The sequence below is a fragment of the Gopherus evgoodei genome, chromosome 1, assembly GCF_007399415.2.
Source record: "Gopherus evgoodei ecotype Sinaloan lineage chromosome 1, rGopEvg1_v1.p, whole genome shotgun sequence".
Lineage (NCBI taxonomy): Eukaryota > Metazoa > Chordata > Testudines > Testudinidae > Gopherus > Gopherus evgoodei.
The window spans coordinates 59,722,974-59,747,217 of record NC_044322.1 but is presented as its reverse complement, the minus strand read 5'-3'; the positions used below and the strand labels follow the sequence as shown (position 1 = coordinate 59,747,217).

The following is a 24,244-nucleotide window of genomic DNA, read 5'->3' as shown; positions in this document are numbered from 1 at the left end:
GCCTCACTGCACGTGCCCTGCTCCCCTCGTGCGGGCTCGGCCCCGCTTGGGCTGGGAGCCGCGCGCTGCCCTCGCCCTCCCCTGTCCCCCTGCGTTCTGTCGCTCAGTCCGGGAGGGGGCGGGGGGCTCGCGCTATCCCCTCCCCCAATAGCAGACGCGGGCAATTCTCACATGACCCAGTGCGCGAGAGCGCGGCCGGCGAACCTCGTGACGGTTGGTTGGAAGTCGCGCGAGAGCGGAGGGGGGCGGGGCGGGGAGCGCTGCAGCGGCCGGAGAGGCGCAGGCGGCTGTGCGCTGCGCGGGGGGTGTGACATGGCTGCGGGCGCCGGATGCTGCGGAGTCAGGTACGGCCCTCCCCCCTCCGCCGCCCCGCCCGAGGCTCCTCCGGCCCCGGCCGCTGCCCGTGACAGACCCGGGCGGGCAGCGCAGGCGCTTGGGGCTGGGAACGATCCGGGCTGGGTGCAGCGGCGGGGCTGTCCCGTCCCTGGTGCCTCGCTCCCGGGTCCCGTGCGGGGAGGGACCGGGGCTAACGGCTGGATCCGGGGACGCTTCTCCCCATCACCGCAAGGGGAGCATCGCTGCCGCCTCCCTGCGCTGAGCGCTCGGCGGAACCCCCCGATCTGGGAGCTGGCCCAGGTGTGTGTCGCAGCAGCGCTGGGCTCGCTCCTTGGGGCTTTCCAGCATAGCAGGGGCTGGTGGGTTAGTTTGGGGGACCCGTCAGCAAGCCCGAGGGGCAGGGCCATGGTGGGTGGCCAGGATCCCCTCCAGCTGCTGCAAGAGCGAAGGTGTGGGAGTCTGAGCAGAGACTGGCCCCTCCCCCAGCACCTGTTTAATCTTTATATCAGCTTCTGGTTAGTGGAGCTGAGTAAATGTGAAATCACTTTCCACCCCCCAGATTTGGCTGCTATATAAGCGAAGGGCTTTTGGTTCCTTTTTCCCCTCCTGTCAGGTGTGGGCCTCCTGGCTGCGATGGGGGTGAGAGCCTTCTCTTTCACTCTCCTAGACTTCATTTTTGTGAGTTGATCCTGTTAGTGGTGGTGGCTGCTGGTAACTTTCCCAAGCAGCCAATTTCACTTCTGCCCAAAAGGTCTGAATAACATCTGTACACCACACTAGGATCCTGACTGGAATTCTCCATTATTATTGTAATACAAACAATAAAGTTTAAGCGTAATAAAAATGACTAGTCTTCTTAATTTCACTTTGCTGCTTCTTGGGAAAGATATGAGTTGGACAGCTCCAGTGCCTCTACTGTACATCTCAGATTCAGGAAGACAGCATTGCATCTGTTCACATTTGAAAGATTCTTTCAGAAACATAAGGATTAGCACTTTTAGATACGTTAATGGACACTATAAAAATGGAAATAGATAGAAACTTGGTTTTGAGATCCTAAATTATATTTGTGACATTGGACCTGTTTGTCAGGGGAAGGTCTCCAGTCAATGTGAATGAGTAGGCAAGTGGATTTTTCATGTCTTGTTTTTATGCCTAATTATATTGCTAGCTATTCATGCTGTATCAGCTTTGTAAATTTCTTATGAAATTTCACTGTCCTACACAAAATTTAGAAGTCCATTCATTTTATGATGAAAAAAATTAGTGATGTTACTTACTGTGGATAGCAAAAGAAAGTAGAATTATTTGATCTGAAATTTCATATCCAGGAGCAACCCCACTCTCAACATTTCTGATGGTAATTATGAAGTTTTCACAGATGGATCAAGTAGAGTTTGTTTAGTTTAAGCAAACATTTGACTTTCCTTAAAATGGTTTGAAATGTATATTTTAGGGTAGGAAAAACATATTTACGTTTGTTTATATCTACCATTTTACTTAAGGAAAACTGTAAAATAAAAAGTATTTTTTGAGGGTTCTTCTGGTTCCTTTGCTAGTACTGCAGAAGAACATGATATGGCTATACTTGGTCAGACCAGTGGTACATCTAGCCTGGTATCTTGTCTTCTGACAGAGGCTAGTGCCAGATGCTTCAGAGGGGATGAACAGAATAGGTCAATTATCAAGCAAAACATCCTCTGTTGTCCAGTTCCAGCTTCTGGTAATCAGAGTGTTAGGGACACCCACAACATGAGGTTTCATCCCTGACCATTTTGGCTAATGGTCATTGATGGACCTATTCTCCAGGAACTTAACTAATTCTTTTTTGAACCCAGTTATACTTTTGGCCTTCACAACATCCCATGGCCATGAGTTCAACAGGTTGATAGTCTGTTGTGTGAGGAATTACTTCCTTTTTTGTTTTAAACCTGCTGCCTATTAATTTCATTGGGTGACCCTTGGTTCTTGGGTTATGAGAGGGGGTAAATAATACTTCCCTATTTTCTTTCTCCACACCATTTATGTTTTTTATATCTCCCATTAGTCATCTCTTTTCCAAGCTGAATAGCCTTATTCTTGAATCTCTCAGATGGAAGCTGATCCATCACCCTAATCATTTGTGTTGCCCTTCTGTGTACCTTTTCCAAATCTAATATATCTTTTTGAGATGAGGTGATGGGAACTGCATGCGGTATTCAAGGTAGATTTGTATAGTGGCATTAGGATACTTTGTCTTATTATCTATTCCTTTCCTAATGATTCCTAACATTGTTAGCTTTTTGTTGTTGTTGTTGTTGTTGTTTTAACGAAAGCGGTTTATGAATAAAGAACACTATACTATTTTTATGATTGTGATGCTACCATCTGTGTACAGTACCAGGAAATAAACAAAAATAGCCATGTTAATTTTGACTCTGTCATTAACATGGGGGAAAGATGAGGACTTGGTGTTTACAATGGTGAAAGAAAGATTATTTTTAAAATTCTAAGAAGGCAAAAGAAGAGTAACTAAATTTAACATTTCCTCACAAGTAATTATGCAGCTAGAACATGCTCTAAAATGTTATATTTTGTGATTAAGCTTGAAAAATATAGACTGCAGTTGCAGTGGAGACAGTTTTCTAATTTCATTTTGTTAATTTTTTTTAAATAGCAGAATGGTCAAGTCCAAATTATAGACTAAAGATTTTTAAGTGTTTAGTGTATTTATCCTTAGTTTTAATGTACTGTGGGTGTATGTTCTCTTTCTAAGAGATGTACTGCTTATTGTCAAAAACACTGACTCTCCCTGCTTTCAGTTTATATACCAAGGATTGGCAACCTTTGGCACACGGCTCGCCAGGGTAAGCACCCTGGCAGACCGGGCCGGTTTGTTTACGTGCCACGTCTGCAGGTTCGGCCAATCGTAGCACCCACTGGCTGTGGTTCACCCCTCCAGGCTAATGGGGGCTGCAAGAAGCTGCGGCCAACACATCCCTCGACCCGCGCCGCTTCCCGCAGCCCCCCATTGGTCTAGAACTGCGAACTGCAGCCAATGTGTGCTGTGATCAGCCGAACCTGCGGACGTTGCAGGTGAACAAACCGTCCTGGCCCACCAGCAGATTTACTTGATGCGCCACGTGCCGAAGGTTGCCAATCCCTGTTGTATACAACAGATGGCTATTTTCAATGTGCAGTTGATCTGTTTTGACAATTCTGTAATAGTAGTGTAATCCGCAAATAAACAGAAAATAGTTTGTTCATTTGGGTTTATTTTGTTTTTTGTTTTAGAAGATTGTGTTGAAAATCTTTGAACCTAAGTTTTCAAGCAAACCTTGGCATAAAGAAATGATCTGAAACTGATAACCAGAAGTTTATCTCTTTTTATAAACACTATAAACGTGGTATTAAGCATACATTTCTACAAAATATGTTTTAGGTTTTCTTCCTACAAATAAGCAAAGATGCAATTGTTTAATTGAAAATCACCATATAATTTGAAAATGGCCAGCTCATTTATATTCATAATTTAAATTGTTTATTTTAAATCTGTAATTATGGAACATTTGTTTTTCTCTGTGCTGATTGTGTCATGGAAAATAGTGTCACTCTGAAACTGAAGTAGACTTTAAGTGTGGTATCTGCCTCATGTCATAGTTTAGGTATGATGATGTGACATAACAGAGAATATAACAAAATTAAAATCAAAGCTAGCTTTTTAAAATTATCATGAAAATGTACCAATCCGTGGACAAAATCTGTTCACCCAACTGTACCATGATTATGATTATAGTGGAGGCAATTTATAGGCCTGTCCAAAAAAAAAAATAAATAAAAAATACCATGCATGAGCAGAATTTTTCTAGGCTGCCAGCTCTGCTTTTTAAAGTGATAGAGCTCACGTTAGACATTGTAAAATCATTAGAAATTGGAGATGGAAAAGACCTTCTAGACTTTCTAGTCAACCCTATTGCCAATCCAGGATTGTTAAACTTGGTGTTATAGCGTAAGGTTGCAAAAGAGTTTACATTTTCTCCCTCCTTTCATAACTTTCTGAACTGTTCGATAATCGAAGTTTTTTGTGCTTGGTCCCTGCCTAAAGGTGAATTTCTTTCCAGAAACTTTGAGGAAAATTCCTTTAGTTGTTTTAGATTTGGGAGAGAAAATCTTCAATTTTTAATTCAAAATCTGTATTCATCTCTTTAGATAATGCTATTGTAAAAAAGCTGTGGTTTGAAATTTGACATGGACATATTGTTGTCATAGTGAAGGCCACCAGATCATCTAGTCTGATCTCCCTCTATATCATAGTGCCTCAACACCATCCAGTACCTGCACACAAAACCCAACAACCAAAATTAGATCAAAGTACTACAGCCCACAGTATATTAGACCAGTGCTTCTCAAAGCCGGTCTGCCTCCTGGTAAGGGAAAGCCCCTGGCAGTCTGGGCCGGTTTGTTTACCTGCCACGTCTGCAGGTTCGGCTGATTGCGGCTTCCACTGGCCGCAGTTTGCCGCTCCAGGCCAATGGGAGCTGTGAGAAGCAGCACGGGCCAAGGGATGTGCTGGCCGCCCTTCCCGCAGGCCCCATTGGCCTGGAGTGGTGAACTGCGGCCTGTGGGAGCCGCGATTGGCCGAACCTGCAGATGTGGTAGGTAAACAAACCGGCCCGGACTGCCAGGGGCTTTCCCTGAACAAGTGGTGGCCAGACTTTGAGAAACACTGTATTGGACTGTTATGTGCCACAGACAGAAAATAGGAGGGACCAAGGTGCACCTGTGGCAGAAACCCTGCTCCAGCAGTGAAATGTTTAAGTGAGATATGCCCAGATAATCACATGCTGCCGAAGAAGGCCAAACAAACAAGCAAAAACAAAAACATCAACCACCTCCGCAAACCCATGGTCACTACCAGTCTGACCTGAGGGAAAATTCCTTCCTGACCCCACCTGTGGTGATCAGTTAGACCCTTAGCATGTGAGCTGGAACCAGCCAGCCAATTACCTGACAGAGAGAATGCTTGGTGACACCTCAGAACCCTGGCCGTCTCTGTCCAGTCACCTATGTCCAGCTGTGACCATCCCTGATGCGTCAGAGGAGGGAGATTTAAAGAAACCTTCTAGAATACATTGGAGGTGGGTGGAGAAATCCCTTCTTGACTCTGGCACGTGACTGGCTGAAACCTTGAAGTATGATCATTTAGGAACGTTAAGACATTAAGCGGAAGTGAGCCCCTTGACTGTCCCCTATCATCCTAAGCAGCTCCATCATACAATCACACTCTCATACAGTCCAACTCTCTCTCAAAACTAACTAAGTTGTTTGCCCCACAGTTCTTATTGAGAGGCTTCTCCCCCCTCATCCCTCTCATTTTTGAGGACTAAAGTCTTTGTTTGGTTTGGAAAAAATGGTTTTGATTTAACAAAGATGTGTGCAGAATGCACAATCAAAAATTTCCTTATGTTCTCCGGTGTATATTTGAATATAGATATGTTGAGTATGTGTACACAGCTAGTTAAATTGTAATTATTATTATTCGGCACCAATAATGACAGCGACACAATTCTGGTAAGTTTCATTGCTATTCAGTGACAACAAAGTGAAATGTTAAAAATAAAGTATATGTAATTTTCTCCAGGCACTGCTCACCAAAGGAAATTGTCCCACTCACTATTGACTAGAGGGAAGTATATTGGTTTTAATTATAAGATTTTCAAACATTTTTTCTTTAAAAGAAACGAAATGTAAACTTTAAAGGGCGGTATCTAAAAAGCAACATCTGCATGGATGAACATTTTTTAAACTTTTTCAGTTTTAAGATATCTTTTTGTCACAAATTTGTGGATTCACTGCTTGTTTCATCAAAATTAGTTTTATAAATATATGCTAGGTAAATGGGAAGCACAAAATAATGATGTGATGAATGTTTTTCTGTAGGTATTTTTGAGCTGACTTTCTTCCATGACTACTAAGATCAATTAAACCATGGATACTTATACCAGGGCCCGAAGCAGTCAAACAAAGCCTAAAGTGTCAGTGAAAAAGGTAAACAGCTATTTTGTTCTTTTTTAAAAAACCCTAATTCTTTGTGATCTGAATCTTGAGAGTTAGATTGAAAAAAGTAAGCTGACAGGTCCGGTAAATTTTCATTTTTTGTTTTATCTTAGTAGGCTAAAGATTTAAGGAGGCAAGTAGTTTTCAGATTGCTTTTGCTTTGGTACATTTGTAAATCTGGGAAACTGAGTAGCTTAGGCCTTGGCTACACTAGTGCTTTACAGCGCTGCAACTTTCTCACTTAGGAGTGTGAAACTCCCCCCACCCCCCCGAGCGCAGCAAGTTACAGCGCTGTAAAGCGCCAGTGTAAGCAGTGTCCCAGTGCTGGGAGCGCGGGTTCCAGCTCTGTAAGCTAATCCCCATGGGGAGGTGGAGTACTGCAGAGCTGGGAGAGTTGCAGGTGTAGCCATACCCTTAAACAAAGGACATAGTGCACTTACCTCTTGCTTCATGTTTTCTGTAGTTCTTCCGAAATCTAGGAGGTTTTCAGAAAAAATGCAACTGTTAGATGATGATTACCTTATTTAGCAAATCTAAATATTTTATTTGGGAGTATTCATATTAGTGTACAGTTTCCTACCACAAAAGAAAACATAAATATGTTGTTTACAATCAAACCTTACTTTGTGACATTTATATTAAGGATGTTGTAATAAGGCATATGCACGAAAATTAATTCCACCCCAGGTTCTTGACTGGTTTATGCTCAGGTTCACGTGAACTTCTGCTGGGCAGTGCTTTTGGAAAAATAAAATCTACCCTCTATTTTTTATGGACAGTATTTATAACAGTTTTTGTTGTTGTTGTTTCATTTAGAGTATGATGTTTAGCAGCTTTAATAATTTTACATGCTTTTTTGAAATAAATCATTTTAGACTGGGGAATATCAGAAGTCTTTCCTCAATGATTTTCTTTCTGTTTAAAACTAGATTTTTTTCCAAGTGCTCTAAAATCTACACAGTTACTCAGCCTTGAAATTTGGCCTCATGGTGGTGCAGAGTTCTGAGCAATGAGTTTGCAAAATATAGCTCCTGAAAAAAACAGCTTTTCTAAAAGTTGACGGATTCTAGCAACCTGTTTTTGCTCACAGATAGAGATCAATCCAGGGCTCCAGTCATTGCATCACAGTTTCACATACTCAGAGTTACCCCCAACAGAGTGCATGACATCGACCAGCCCTTTGGTGGAAATCAAATTCAAAAGTTGACAAACGTCTTTGCATGCCTACTGGATTACACTGAGCATGTGTGGACAGAAGAATTATCAGAACTGTTGGCTTTCAAAGTTGCACACGAGCTGGATGTTCAAGGAAATACACAATAGTCCTTTGAACGTGACCCACCTCGGGCAGTGTCCATTCTAGTCACAGCTTGGGCATGAATGTTTAAAAGGTTTGGTGGCATATCGCTAAATTCTGTCTCTGTTAGGGTTTTGTTTTTATTTTATAAATATCTAAATATTTTAATAAAATATATATGTGAATGCTTGCTGGCAGGATAAAGGCATTTTATGGGGTGGAATAGTGGAGGTGATAAGGGTGAGAAGGATTTATGGCTGCATCAGGAAGAGGGGGATAAATGGAGATAGGTAGTAGGGGACATGAGAGGGGTTGGAAGCCCCACATTCGTCCCTTCTCTCTGTGCATGTCAGGATCAGAGGGGATGGCAGGGGGAAGGTCTGAGCTCCTCTCTCTCTCTCCGCTCCATGTGAGCTGAGATCTAGGGTTCCTGCTCTCAGAGATGTCTGAGCCCCACTCCCTGATCCTCTCTGTGTGCACCATGGTCTTGGGGGTCCCTGTCCCTGTCCATCAGGCTGGGGGGGGTCTAGACCCCTCTCGCTGCCCCCTCATGTGACCTGGGATATGGAGGGTCCCTCTCTTTCCCTCCTGGGGTGTTTGTGGCAAGAGCTTAGGGATCCCTTGCCTGTCTATGTGCCCCCTCATATGAGCCATGGCGCCATGGTGGGTGGGTCTGAGCCCCTCTCCTTTCCCCATCTCGTGAGGAGCTGGGGGTGGGGTCCTGCCCACATGGGGTGTCTGAGCTCTACTCCTTGCCTCCTTTTGTGTGTGGCAGGATCTGGGGTAAGCCTGGCCCCACTGGGTGGGAAGCTGTAGTATTGATCTCAAAGGCCTAAAGAATTAAAGCTGTTTATAAACTCTTTTACTGTCAACATTAAACAGATAGGTAAGCTAAACAGAGGCCTTGGTTTTATTCTGCTACATGGCAAACACCCAAAAGCATTAGTTCAGATTAAAACTTTATTGATTAAACATAAGAAAGAACAGGAAATTAAAACAGTCATTTATATTGAAACTGTGGTTGAATGATTATGCAAAACAAACTTAGTCAAAACTTTAAAGTCTCTCTTTTTGGAGGCACAATATGAGAGTCTCTTATTTTCAGAGCAACCTTTCTTTGATGAAAAGGAAAAGGTATTTTTATTCAGTCCTGATGAATAGAGGACATTTACTTATTCTGTTCTGGATAGACAAGATGGAGAGACAGGATAGAAAAGAGATGTGAAATAAGGCTTTTTTGGGTGTTTTTGGCACACTGGATCACTGGTTAGTTACGAGCTGGTGCTTTGGCTGACAAATCAACCACAACACTTGCTGCTTGGACCTTGGCTTACAATCTGGTCAGGGATGTCATCTGATTATATTTTTTCTTCTTACACAAGGCAGGCTTGGATGAATACAGCAGAGTTGACTTCAGGATTTGATGAAAAGCCAAGAGAGTGAGAGAGAGGATAGAGATAGTGGGGGTAGAAAATAACACAACAAGGGAAGAGAAAACAATATAAGGTCTTATGTGCCTTTGCAGTGCAATCAGTTAGATATCCCACTGATAGGCAGAGGATTGTATAATGTGAGTTGCAGTGTTGTAGCTGAGCTGGTCCCAGGATATTAGAGAGACAAAGTGAGGTAATATCTTTTATTGGGCCAACTTTGGCTGGTGAGAGAGACAAGTTTTTGAGTTACACAGAGCTCTCTGAAGCTTGTTGAAAGTTTGTCTCTTTCACCAATAGATGTTCATCCAATAAAAGATACTACCTCACCCACCTTGCTGGTGAAAACAAGTTCCTTGTACAAGATCGAGGCTGGCCAGCCAGCTTTCCTTTCAAGAAGAAGGTCCTTTTAGATAAGCCCATGATGAGCTGAGATGAATTGCAGTGCTGATGATTTGGCGGATGATCTGGGGGATTCAGGATGGGATAGGAGATGAGAGGGAGAACTGAACTGATCCTTTTTCAAAGTCCCTTTTTCAAGAAACTCCAAAAGGGAATAAAGCGTCATTATAATTGATTCCCCTTTATTATGTTGTCCACCAATTAGATTTAATGCCCCTCACACCAATTTTGGTCTGTTTGCTTCTGGTTCCATGTCTGCTGTTTTGACCAAGCATAATTTGAACAGTCCTTGGTTTAGGTTAATCTAGCTTCATTATCTTGTTCTCTTGCACTTGTTACAACTTTCAACATTGTAAGCAACTTGACAGTTTTTCATGGTTATTGTAACATCTTATGATTTTTCACATACTTTTTTCATTTGAGCTCACAGCAGGTGCAGTTTAGAGGTCAGGTAGTCAAAACAGCTTAGAATGGGCGAGCTCAAAGCATGCACAAAGAACACAGTGGGTATGTCTACACTGCAACTGAAAACCTGTGGCTGCCCTATGCCAGCTGATTTGGGATCACGGGGCTCATGCTAAGTGTCTGTTTAATTGTGGTGTAGACATTTGGGCAGGAGCCTGAACTCTGGGACCATCCCGCCTTACAAAGTCCTGGAGCCTGGGCTCCAGTCTGAGCCCGAATGTCTAACTGCAATTAAACAGCCTCAGCCTGAACCTGTGTCAGCTGGCATGGGCTAACCATGAGTGGTTAATTGCAGTGTATACATCCTTTTGGCTGAAACTGGGGTGAGGCGCTAAGAACAGGCACGCTTGATGCATGTCAGAAGCTCTCCAGCACCATGAGGAGGAATGAGAACACCCACTGACATAAATGGAGCAATTCACGTCTCAGACCTATCATTTTAGGCTGTATTCATCTCATTGAGGTGTTCTCATTCATGAGACCATCACATTGAGATGAATGGGCCACTTGATACCTCCCTGAGGCTCCTATAGCTACAGATTCCTGTGTAGAGCTATGTGCTGCATTTACCAAGAATATGGAAGTGATGTGAGCGGAAACCCAAACTGGCCAAGCAGGGACAGAATATAGCTTATTTTGAGAAAATTGTGGTGGCTATGAAGAGTCTTTGGGTTCTCTCACCATCCATAGAGATTCCAAGGCCATGTCTGAGGGGAAACCTGGATTCACTGCCGCAGACCAATCAGGGACATGCTCCATCCCTGCCCAGTTTGTAGGGTGAGAGGAAGTGGGAACAAAATTGTTTGGTGGGGGTCAGATTGGAGGGCAGCTGGACTGGAAGAGACAGGGCTGGTTGGTGGGGCTGAGAGGTTACTCTTAGGGGAGTTCTGTACTGCTGAGCAATGCAGAATTTGCGCAGAATTTCCTCCTCCCCCTCAAAGTGGGCTGCAGAGCTGCTGGCTGCCACTAGGGGCTGCTGTACTCAGCAGAACACAGCTCGCAAATAGAAGACACTGCTGGCCGGAGTGGGAGTGGGAAGAGGAGGGAGCTGACGGGTTCCCGGTTGCTGCAGTTCTCAGGAAGTCCTAAATGAAGGAGGCGGTGTGCAGGAAACTCCATACAACAAGCCTGGGACCCAGCATCAGGCTGTTTCTCCCTCTGAATCCCTGGGCTCTGAGGAGTAGTGGGCGCAGGTGGCTGGGCTGGGGGGTGTTAGCATCCGCAACTGGGCTCTGCGATGGAGAAGTGCAGATGTTTGGTCTGGGGGTGGGAGCATCCTGTGGCTGCACTCGGGGGGTAGGGGAGGCAGGCAGAGAAACAGGAACTGGGTTGTCATAGGGGTTTCTTTAACTCTCTGCTCCTGGGGGAATTTTTTTTCTGTATTGTTAGACATACTTGCTGACAGGTATTTTGAAATAAATTACCAAAATAATTGAAACTGGCGTGATTATATAGTGTTATTTTAACAAACAAAATATGCAAAAATTTGCAGAATTATAAAATATCGTGCACAGAATTTTTAAATTTTTGGTGTAGAATTCCCACAGGAGTAAGGTGGAAAGGAGAAGGATATAGGACCAGGATGAGTATTCCCACTTGACCTGCATGCTACAATGATCACTAATTCCTACAAACACATTTTCTTTCTGTTTGAAAAAAACCCCCAACACCTTAGGAAATAAAATGGTGAAAAACATTAACGTAAAATTAAGGCATGTGACAGCTTGTGTCTTTTCAGAATTTTGAGTTCAGCAAAACTCAGACTTCAGAAAACTGGGAAATACAGAGTTAAGGTACACACTTACGTAACCTTAACTGCCATTTGTAAGCAATGACCCAAAACACCCATAATACACATACTCCCACTCTGTCTTTTCACTGTAGAAGGAAGGAACTACCTGCACCTGCCTACGCTTAGTCTGCTCTTCTGACAGTATACCACACTTGTGAAATTTAGCAACTACTTCACACTTACCATCTAAACCTGTATTCCACCTTACCCATCAGTAAACAGACTGTGCTCACATCCCATCTCACTGCTGACAATTCCCATGGTCAGAGGCTTCCCCACAAAAACCCTCCCATGCTTTGATACTGAGACAACTTACCCAATTTTGCAAGAAAATGATGCAGACTGGCTCCTCATTGTTCACATGTTACTCTTTCTTTTCCTTGTACACCTGGGGTGGGAGCAGATCCCGATCCCCTCGTATCGCAATCGCAGCTCTGAGACACTCCTCAAACTAATCTCCATTTGCTTTTTTTGAACCATTTTTTTTACCATGGAGTTCTACATTTTCATGCAGCCAGGAACCCACTAAATTGTTTTCTGTCTGCTAGCCCTGTTGGGATCTGACTACAGCTCCTTCTTGCTCTCCACATTTCCCCAAAAGGATAGTTAATAGGATTATAGTGCATGCTCCTTGCTTTGTTCCCTGGAGCCAGCCACTATGGTGGTAATGGGCCACCCTCCTTTTCTTCTCCTATTGAACCCCTCCTTGCAGTCTGGCTTTCCTTTTCTGCAGACTCAAACCAAAATTTCTGACAACTACTATGGTACTTTAAAGGAGTTTTTCATTATCTGCCGAAGTGTTTGGGTGCATGGATGTGGCCTTGGGAGGCAGAACTAGCAAGTGTTTGGGTGCATGGGTGCCGAAGTGGTTGGGTGCATGGATGTGGCCTTGGGAGTGCTCTATCATTTGGAACCCAAACAGCCAGCTTTACAAAATAAACTTGTTGAATTCAAGTGAAAAGCTTAAGAGCTTACTAGATCAGAAGATTGTTTAATTAAGGGGCAACACTGTAAAAGTGAAAGCACTCCAACAGTCATATTTGGTGTATCTGCAAATAGTGAAACTCCTAAGCCTCATGTAATCGTAAATGTGTCTGATTTTGTTAGTTTTTGTTATGGCTGGTATCTGCTGCAGCTAGTCAGTTAAATCAGGTCCCCTCTACAGTGACAGTCACCTGATAAATTCATGACATGGCTGCAGATCTTTGGGAGCAGCTCTTTAGAAGAGTTCAAGAGAACCAGTAGCCCTTACTACAATCTGATGAAAGTAGAGATGGCTTTTGTTCATTTTTTAACATTTGTTCAGTATGAGTGGGAAGCATCTGTATACGTGGACTTCCTGTTTTACTGTCCACTGAGAGCATATGGCAAAGTTTTGAATTGCTGCTTTAAGCTAGGAAAAGAAGTGACAAGGATTTTCTTTGCGGAATACAGTTTTTTTCCTTGTTGAATACAGCACTTCACTGATCAGCACTGGTGTGCTCCAAATGGTTCTCAGGGTGAAATATCAGAGGGGTAGCCGTGTTAGTCTGGATCTATAAAAGCAGCAAAGAATCCTGTGGCACCTTATAGACTAACAGACATTTTGGAGCATGAGCTTTCGTGGGTGAATACCCACTTCCTCAGATGCATGCATTTTTAGTTTGGGTGCAATCTCAACAGTTTTTGTCCCATCCCACAGAGGTGACGTATGTGCTGGACTATCTGATTCAGCTGAAGTCATCAGGCCTTTCATTAGTTCTGGGAGAGTCTGCTAGTTTCCATTTCTGCACTGCCTTTATCAATAGAAGGATTTTCAATTTTCTCCAGCTATCTTGCTTCCCAATTCTTGAAAGGTCTAGTCAACATTTACCTTCCTGTGTGTGATCCTGTATCTGTTTGGGATCTCAATCTAATCATCTGCAAACTGGAAGGATTCCCTCCTGCTCCATTCTATCTTTGAACCTATGGCTACAACCTGATTATCTTTATTGACTATGAAGACGGCTTTTCTGGTGGCAATCACTTCCACAAAGAGGGGTGCAGAACTTCAGTCTCTCCTGGCTAATCAAGTTTCCCATTAGCCACGCCGTGAGGTTATGCCTAAGGTAAAGTTAGCTTTCCATCTGAACTAAACTATTCATCTCCTGGTATTTTCAGTGAAATCTCATTCTTCCTGAGCTGAAGAAAGATTTCATACCTAGGATGTTTGTAGAGCTTTGGCGTTCTGCCTGGACTGCACTGAGTTCTTCAGAATCTCTCAGAGGCTTTTTATAGTCTATGCAAGAAGAGTTAAAGATCAGTCAGTGTCTGCTCAGTGAATCTCACGTTGGATTTCTGACTGTATGAAGCTCTGCTATGGTCTTTCTAAAGTCTTTCCTCCACCAAGAATAATGGCTCACTCCACTACATCTGACTTTCTGAGCAATATACTTTCTGAGCAATATCCCTCTAGCTGATATCTGCAAAGCAGCAACATGGGGGTCTGTACATACTTTTTCCAGCCATTAAGCCATCATTCAAGGGTGGAGTAGGAAGATTAAATGGGAGTAGGAATACTAAATGAATAGCAAAATAAGACACTATGACTGATTTATATCAAATGGACAAAACATTTGCAGTATTAATTTCATTTTAAAATATTTCACTTGCTTACTGTTACCTTTCTGAATAAATAACTGTTTTAGTTGTTGGGATGTTGTACAATCTCCAGTGGGAGGGCAAGTGATCCAGGAGACAAGCACTCTACCAAAATGTGTTCCACAACTTGAACAGTGTTAAGAATCCCTAATCTAGGTTTACATTCTCCTTTTGTCTGCTAGTTTTGAAGATGCTATCTCAATCTCCAATAGCAGGGAGTACAAAGATAATAGTGCTGCTCACTCTGGAATTATCAGGCATCTTATGGAGTGGCATGTTATACCATTTTTCTGCAGCCATGTTTATTCAATTGTAAGACATAAGACAACATTTTACCATAAAGTGATCATTTTTTTCCTGATGGTATGTCGATAGCTCGAACATTCCCTGATTAAATTTCTCTCTCTGCTACTTTTACTGATCTTTCAGAAGTTATTCAAGATTTAGGTAACTTTGTTGTTAATTTTGTACTTCAGTGTTAGTAGGTTCAACTCGTTTTTTCATTTACTTCATTTTTTGCACCAGTTTTAAATCTGGCTGGCTAGTTTTGCAGTCATGTTTCCAATTACTGCTTAACTGCAGTCCTTCTTTTACAGGAACTACCTTAGCATTTCTTACAAAAATAAAAGAGACCTAGATTTTTTTTCAAACTGTTGGCCTTCTGCAAAGTACTTTCTTACAGTAAAATGAGATGGCACCAAGTTTTTTTGTTTCCTGACCTGAGGAGTCAAGCAGTTTTGTTTATCTTCTTGTTCAGTTTTACCAACCTTTTTTCCTATAGATTTTAAATTCCAGGTATAATAAACAAGTTTTTGATTCTTTTGTTCTTTAATTACAGAATTGTCAGATTACTGACGTTTAGGTACCTATTTTACAAACATCTGTATAGTCTTCTGTTCATGTGTGCCTCTCCTGTTAAATATTTGCACCAAGAAACGCATGCAATGAACCCTGTTCTTTCCTCATTCTTTCAGTGGCTACGTGGGAGACCGAGTGAATATATTGCTTGTTAACTGCTGAAGCCTCCCCTTTTTTTGTGTTTGTTAACCATAGGAAGATCAATTTTAAATTGTTGCCTATGCAAAAGAAAAGTGTACAGGTTCCATTTGCAAGTACAGAATGATACAGGGGCCTTTCTTTGTATCTGCCTAGTTCTTAATTCCTTGCTCATCCTAAGAGTCCAGGTATTGTTTGAACTAATCAGTAGCAGCTCCTGTTTTCTCTCTACTGTTGTTATAGACCATCTCATCTAGGACTTGGCATTTTTGGAAAGAATGTGGCTCTTTTGCATTGAGGGGTATTCTTTTTGTTGGAGAGAAGCGTACGTCTGTTGGCAGTTTGAAAACTGCATGATCCCCCATAATCATAAGTAGCATTTAAATTTTGCAGCTGATGGCTAGTGGCCTGTCTACACAATAGTTTGAAACAGGGTTCAGAAAAACAGTTGTATGTTTGTGGAAAAAATACCCCACATTTAAAATTCTGCTCAACTTTTTCATTTGCTGTACATTTATGTGTTTCTCCGTTGCCTTTCAGGATTTCACTGATGGTGTACTACGCTCTGTGAAATCATTGTTACACAGCAGAAAAGAATTATGTAACGTGTCCGCTGAAGAATGTTTAAGGCAGGAGGAAAAGGACAATTTTATTGAGGTTTGACATGGCATGTCTACTTACACTGTTGTATAAATATGAAGGGTGCTTTTAGTTCACAACAGAATCAGAAGCTGCACGATTGTATAATGTGCAGTAGAATATGACTGTGAATTGCAGATAACCTCTACCCTCATACCTAATTAATTAGTTTTAGGTTCACCAGAAGAGTGAAGAATGGTGGAGTTGACCAAAAGAGTAAACGTTCCTGCTTTTTGAGAAATATCATGTAGTCTAAAGTCTAAGCAAAGAAGATGCAATATCTAATTTAATCCAAAAATGGATTGTTTACATATACTACTATGAATTAACTTAATGAGGACCAATCATCAGATATGTCAAAGAAATGTAATGCAGCTTTCTGCATGTTAATTTCTGTTTTTACCAAAAGTGATTATATTTGGTCTCAAACACTTTTTAAACTGGCCAGGTTAATTTAAATTATACTGTTTCATTTCTTTAACTAGAACAACTAAATTATATTATTAAGAAATCAAATAGATTAAAACATTGTTGACTTTCTTTTTAACTTGACTATACCTTGAAGTTGTCTTGATTATTTTAATGTAAGAGATAGTAAACTTTCTTTACATTAAAACGTATTTCAGTCTACATTCTGTCATGGTTAATAGAGCATACAGAGTATTAAACTGTGTAATTAATGATCATATCATGAATGCATTTGAACAGGTTGTGTTTTGTGATACTGTGATTGGCCACTGAAAGTGGTAGATACTCCTTACAGCATACACCTCTACCTCGATATAACGCGACCAGATATAACACGAATAAAGTAAAGCAGTGCTCTGGAGGGGCAGGGCTGCGCACTCCGATGGATCAAAGCAAGTTCGATATAATGTGGTTTCACCTATAACGCGGTAAGATTTTTGGCTCCCGAGGACAGCGTTATATCGAGGTAGAGGTGTACTTTTAAGGACTTTGTCCAGTTTGGTTTTAAATTTCTCAGGACATAAGTGGTGAGATTTCTGAGTATCTAACAAAATCTAACAAGATACAAGAGAGTGACCTCATTGTCAAGATCTTGCAGGACATATTAGAGATGATAGTGGCCTTCGTGAAATTTAAATTTGTCTGAAACCAAAACAGAGAAAACATTGGATTCATCGTAGAGATTAGTTCTCATCTGAAAAGTGACTTTTTGTAAAAATGGCATATTCTTGCTCAGTAAATCTGTTTCCCCTTTGTGCGTTCATAGTCCTATCTGCTGACATTACTGACAGTGTAAGTTTAGTCCTGTTTTGTAGGGGTAATACAGCTATGAGAGATGGAGATGGATTCTCTTCTGGCTCATATATTATCAACAGACTTGTTAAAGGACCAATTTTTTGCCTCTATTATGCAAGCCCGGTGAAGTCTAACACAAATGTTCCACAGATTTAAATGAGGGTATAATTTGAATAACATGGAGTTGCACAGGTGTAACTAATAACAGAATCTGGTCTATATGAGAAGAAAAATATCGAGCTTGATTTTCAGAGCCCTAGGATGAGTTTGCACTTGGGCAGTTAGAAAAACCTTCTACTTTTACAGAAACTCCTCACTTAATGTCATCCCGGTTAACTTTGTTTCGATGTTAAGTTGCTGATCAGTTAGGGAACATGTTCCTTTAAAGTTGTGAAATGCTCCCTTCTAACAATGGACAGCCGCCTGTTTTGTCCACTGCTTGCAGGAAGAGCAGCCTGCAGATAGCTGGTGGGTGGCTGGAACCAGGATGGACAGCAGCCCCCCTAAAAGTTCCCCCATCAGCTCCCAACTTCCCTAAGTTCCCTGTGCAGCATCTGTCCCTCCCCCCCACTGCCATGTGCTGGTCCCAGAGACTCCTGCTTGCTGTAGTGGGGAGGAGAGGGAAAACGGGGGCTAATGTCAGGGTGTTTCTGCCTCCCCCTGCTCCTGCACCCCGTTTACCCCATCTTCCATAGAGCAGGGGGTAGACACAGCGGAGAAAGGGAGCTTCTAGGCATAGCTGCTGTCTCAGGTCTCAGGAGCTGATTTAATTAACAAGACAGCGTACTTAAGCCTGGGGTCAGCTACTTAAAGGGGAAGTGTGCATTTTTTCTCTCACACACAGGGTGTGTGTCTCTGTCTGCCCTCCTTCCTTTCCTGCTGCCTTGTAGAGTGTTGTGAGAGTTAACCCTTGAGGGCTCGGTCAATTGCTATTTCACTTAGCAGCAAGGCATTCCCTGGAAAATATCCCACCCTCTGACTTCTTCACCTTACCCAGGCTTCACAATCAGCACTGTGTACCAGTATTAAATTGTTTGTTTAAAACTTATTCTCTTTGTATGTGTGTGTGTATGTGTATATATAATATATTCTTTTGTCTAGTGAAACAAATTTCCCTGGAACCTAGCCCCCTCATTTACATTAATTCTTATGGGGAAATTGGATTCGCTTAACATCATTTCACTTAAAGTCGCATTTTCCAGGAACATAACTACAACGTTAAGTGAGGAGTTGCTGTATTTGCAAACTGAGCAGATTTTTTTAATCATGAAGACAATAAATGTGGTACCCCACAAACCAGTTAATACATTTGTCAAAATAGAATTGCACTTCGAGTAAAAACCCAAGAACAGTTTTCCAAAAAGACATCAGAAATTAGTTGATTCTACTATTGTCAGGATTCTTTTTGTTCCTTATTGTCCTTAACTCTTCTGGCTTTAGATTTCTCCTGTATCCCTTTGCTTCCCTTAGCCCTTTTCTAGAGTTCTTAGCTTCTGTATGATCTATAAAAGCAGCAAAGAATCTTGTGGCACCTTATAGACTAACAGACGTTTTGGAGCATGAGCTTTCGTGGGTGAATACCCACTTCGTCAGATGCATGACCCACGAAAGCTCAGGCTCCAAAATGTCTGTTAGTCTATAAGGTGCCACAGGATTCTTTGCTGCTTTTACAGATCCAGACTAACACGGCTACCCCTCTGATGTATGATCTATATTCATTACTATCAACTTCCGCTTTCTTCTATTTGTTATATATTATTTTTTATTAGGAAAAGTATTTTAGATTTAAGGATAGTGGAATTCCTCCAAGGGAATTCCTGTTATTGGAGGTTTTAAAGAACAAACACTTGACAGGGATGATGTAGATATACTTAATCCTGCCTCAGTGTAAGGAGTTGGATTAGATGATTTCTTGAGGTCATTTCCAGCCCTACATTCTATGGTTTCCTGATGAGCAGGGTGATTAGAATGTTTATTTCATCTGTATGGCTGCATTTCAACATAAGGTATACTGAATAAGTTTGATTAAAAAACAACTTGTGTTGGATTCTTTTTTTTTTTTTTAAGTATCTTTCGAACCTTTCAGTCCAGACTGCATTCATTCAAAACTATTTGAGTTTTTAAATGCAGTTTCTTCAAATATAGTATCATAGCGTGAGTAAAGGAGATAGAACAATTGCAATACAAATCTGTGCATATTGGCTGAATTGAAGAGGCATTATCAACTTCAGTGTTTTATGAAAATAGCACCTCATTTAACAGATCTGTTTTTGTATATATTCTGTCTGCTTATCTTACTGACAGCCTTTTATTAGCTTTAACTCTTATTAGCACTGCAGAACCAGTGAAATTATTAGAAAGTGAGATTTGAAAGTGAGATGAATTCTTTTTGACTTGCTTATCAACATAATTATTAACCAAGGTCCAATTTCAGCATCTTTATTACCAGTGATATGTAACAGAAAAATAATAGCTTGACTTTCAGCATCCAGGCTGAGTTTGTTTATTATGTAAATACTTTAATATTTTCCTAGATTAAATTTGGGAGAGAGCGGAACTGGGACTTTCTGAACAAGGATATTAGGAATAAGCGTGGGGAGTGGAAGGGACTGGGAGTGGGGGAGATTGGGGCTTGAACAGTGAGCCGGGAGAGACTGGCTAGGCAAGGAAATTGGGACTGGGGTGATAAGCCTGAGGAGTGGAGACTGGGACCAGGAGTCTAATATGAGGAAGAGACAGGACTGGGTCTGGGACAGGTTGATGGGAATGAGGCAGAAGGGGATAAGCTTGTGGGGGATGGGCAAAATAGTCTGGGCCCCCTAAAGCAAACTCCCTCCAGAGCCTGGAATAACACCCCAAATTCCTGAGTGTCACTATTGTTCTGTCATTGAATAGCTGAGAAGCCTACTGGCAAAGTGTGACTCATCTCTAATGCTGATCCACAGAGGATGACAACCTACTACTGAAATCAGTTGCCTCAAGTAATAGAGGTTTGTGTGGTGGATCTAAATTTTCCAGCTCTGCTGATGACCTATGTGGGACCCAATATGAGTGCCACATGATGGAATTCCTGGGGGCTTCTTTTAGTTAGCCTTTTTAAAAACCTAGGAAATTATATACTCCCCCCACCCTACATTATGGGAATATTAGATTGCAAAATCAAGCAATCCGAACTTAGATATGCCAGAGTTTAATTTGTGTGTGCAGCCTTAATTCAGCTGCCTTGTGCTTATGTGTTACAGTGCCATCTTTAAATTACATACTGTTTTTTCCACAGGACCCTTACTTGCCTCATTCAGTGCACAAGATGGACCTGTTCTGGGGATGAATCAAGATTGTACAGTGAAGGAGGCTATTGTCCGTAGAACTCCTATCTCGTGTGTTCCAGAAGTTGGAAAGCATGCAGTGAATGAGGCAGGGGATTGCAGGAAGAGAAAGAATGGTCTCTGGGCTAAGGCAGTTGAATGCTATCCTGGAGACTCCTTTTCCATCTGTAAAATGGGGATAGTTATATTCCCTCATTTTACTGTGCGTGTCTTAAATTCATTAGTGTTTGTGAAGCACTGAGATACTATAGTGATGAACCTCAGAGAGGAGCCCATGAGAAAATGAATAATTCTGACTTCAGAGCAGGTTTTGTAGTAATATGTGGTAAATACAGAACAATGAGACTAAAACAAAATATTAAATAGCTGCTAATTAAATGAGCACTGTCCTGTGCACTAAATGAGGCCTGGTCCTGTGGCTAAAATAGAATGTGATCATGTAATTAAAAATATCCTAATGAATATGCACCAGGAGGCAAAATTAAGCTTGTGTAGACAAATGTTATTTTGACATTTCTTAACTTTTTTGTTTACATGACTTTACAACCTTAATAATATTTTTAAACTTAGTTTTTGTGTAATTAAAGTATATCTGAGATGGTGGTGGTATATTTGAAGTTGAGCAGTGGTTTCCAAGGTAAATTACATCAAATTCTGCAGATCTTGACTTTTTGCAAAATATATGCCTATATCACAGCTTTGACCTTAATATTAAACTGCAGTGTGACTCTTATTTTAGTAAATATTTTAGCATCACTTGTATTGAAATCTGTATAGTGCATTCCCAAACAAAAAAATAAACCTATGTTAAAATGGAATTAAGATTGAGATTGTGGTATGATTACAGGCTAGCGATCCTCTTTCTGGTCTCTGAGTGCATACGCTCTGACTTTTACTTATCTTGGGATGGAATCTCATGATTTTTCCACTCCTAGACTGGGACATGTTTTATACTAATTGCTTACACCCTGCAGCTGTGACTGGTTTTCAGGCACCCGAGTTTCTTTCCTTTGGGAATCAGTGACCATTGAGATTGAGCAAGAGCCTTCCTGAAACAGTATTTTTATTTAGCACTTGGAACAAAGCATTAGATGAGACTTTTTTTTCTGATCTTATGATTCAAAACAAACTGTTAGGTTTTCCTCCTAAATTATTGACGCAAAACAGAACCAATTTATATTTTCCTAGCAAGGCCATTTCTCCTGGCATAATGGATCTTGATGATAACAATATGAAACTTTACTTTAGAGTCACTACACTTTTCAGTTCTAAGCAGCTTTCTCTATAATTAGAAAACCAGGAGACTCTTTCTGGATCTTGTATTTCAAATTGTTTGTATGCTTGTTTTACAGGTCACATTTCTAGGTTTTGCTGGAGAGACAAATGCTGCTCATATGCAGGTAATGTATATACAAAGAATGACTTTGTCTCCAACACTTGAGTTATAACTGAGATACTTCATGTTTTTGGTGTGAGAGCCCTAATACTTATTTTTATGTCAAGAATATGCCATGGAACATGCTTTTTAAAATAAATGGTCTGTTTTAATCATTGTAATTAACTGTTTGTTTTTTGTTTTTTTTTTGTATGACCTCCACTGTTTTGTATTCATTTGGAATATAGAACCCTGGAAAATCTTAACCCCCCCCCTTTTTTTTTTTTAACTTGAGTGCCAGCCTTGGGGTCTGTGCTTTTTGAAATACACGTGGCCAGATCTTAAGATATTCTTAAGAGAGTTAGATAAGCAGTTCTTGTTTTTAAAACAAGAGTGTAACAAAAATATGACGACTATTTCATGCAACTGTAAAAAATATTAAGAATTTAACCCTCTCTCGTGTGTGTTTAGTTTCAGGCCTGGTTTAACTTTAGAAGTGAGGATAAATCAGTGCTACTTTGTATGTGAACACTCTTGTAAACTATAGGTACAAGCTAAAATGATATCGGACAAGTTTAAAACAAAGAAAGAAACTCCAGGCACAAAATTTGTACTAGTTTCACTAAATCTGTTTAACAACTTACCTTTTATTAAATGCATGCATGATCTGTGTTGACAAGCCCTTAAACTACTTTGTAGTTCTCTCTCTCCTAGTTCTCTAGATGTTATAGGTCATATATGAAACTACTTTGCAATTCATGCTTTCCTCCTTCCCAGCATGGTATAGGTCATATCAAAGTAGAACTTTTGACTACTGTGCAGTTAAGATTTTTACAAATAAGTGAGAAATATGATTTACTTGAAATTTGAAGTAGAGTGGTATGAAATAAATATTAGAAGCATCACTGAGCTGTTGATTTTATTAGTACATTGTGGTTAATTTTTAAATTATTTTGGTTTCAGGGTGTGAGTATTTGCATTTAAACATGTGCAATAAAGTGTAAAAGAAAATCAGGAGACATTAAACTTATCTTGTACCTTTTAGACATTTTACTTTTTGTGTGTGTTCTTGGAATGGAAAATAATAGATGTCTTAGCAGCCTCTTTGTTGTGGTTTTCTGATTAGGTCATGAACCCCAAAATGACTTACCCTCTCCACAGCTAATATAAAGCACAAGGTGTATGGTGGAAGGTGTTAGTCATTAAATATAGCAGCTTTCCTAGTTAACGGTCCATTGGTAGGTAAAAGCAAAAGGATAAATACTGTGAGTTAAATTGTGCTCAGACTTGCATTCAGTGCCAAGTACACTAAGGGTGCTGTAAAAATAATCACTTTACAGATATTTTTCTAAGCACACAGGTCCAAACCCTGGGCTCTTTACTTGAGGTTGCACAAATAATTCTGTTTACTAAGGGTACGTCTACACTACAGAGTAATTTCGAATTAACATAAACCGGTTTTATAAAACAGATATTATAAAATCGATTGCACGCGGCCACACTAGGCACATTAATTCGGCGGTGTGCATCCATGGTCCGAGGCTAGCATCGATTTCCAGAGCGTTGCACTGTGGGTAGCTAACCAATAATAACAATAACTTCGATTTATGGCCACACTAACCCTAAATCGATATGTTAATATCGATTTTAGCGTTACTTCTCTCGTTGGGGAGGAGTACAGAAATCAATTTAAAGAGCCCTTTAAATCGATATAAAGTGCATTGTAGTGTGGATGGGTACAGCGTTAAATCGATTTAACGATGTTAAAATCGGTTTAACTGCGTAGTGTGGACCAGGCCTAAGAGAAAGCTGGGTCCACTGTGTTCAATCATTTATATTGGATTAAGTATAATTTTAAAAATTTCTCAATGTTTATGCTGTATAAAAAGTAAGTAATATAATATAATAAACACTCATATTTATTTTAGGTAAACATAATTCTGTGTTGATCAAGATCCTAGTTAAACATAAGCCTGACTTGATTATTTTTTTAAAATATTCTGCTCAGATACAAACCTGATAATGGTGAACCCACAGCATGTGGGGATTACCCAATGGAAATAGTTGCATGCAGATGTTCCCTCTGTGTGTTTACATACGTGCTGTGATGTTCTGTTGCCCTTTACTACTCCCAAGTCTCTTCTTGGTGCTTTAAAAAGTTTCCCTGAGTCTTGAGAGGCAGTGATATTATATTTCTTCCGGTAGAGGTATTTTGAGATTTGAATTACTAGCCCTTTAAGCAGGATTCCAATTTGGTGTGGGAATATA

General features: G+C 40.9%; 1 protein-coding gene across 6 annotated transcripts in view; it reads left to right on the top strand.

Annotated features, from left to right (window-relative positions):
- The first annotated feature begins 257 nt into the window (after positions 1–257).
- The window catches only part of AKAP11 (A-kinase anchoring protein 11), a 62,563-nt gene continuing 38,576 nt past the window's right edge, over positions 258–24,244 (top strand). For 4 of the 6 annotated variants that reach the window (XM_030565803.1, XM_030565794.1, XM_030565766.1 and 1 more), the window contains exons 1-4: positions 261–344; positions 6,256–6,363; positions 15,914–16,030; positions 21,954–22,001. In XM_030565803.1, coding sequence (XP_030421663.1) covers positions 6,304–6,363; positions 15,914–16,030; positions 21,954–22,001 — 225 coding nt within the window. In that variant the 5' untranslated portion in view covers positions 261–344; positions 6,256–6,303. Of the gene's footprint in view, positions 345–447; positions 637–6,255; positions 6,364–15,913; positions 16,031–21,953; positions 22,002–24,244 lie in introns of those variants that run through there. The other 2 variants (XM_030565775.1, XM_030565785.1) reach the window with 2 other exon arrangements.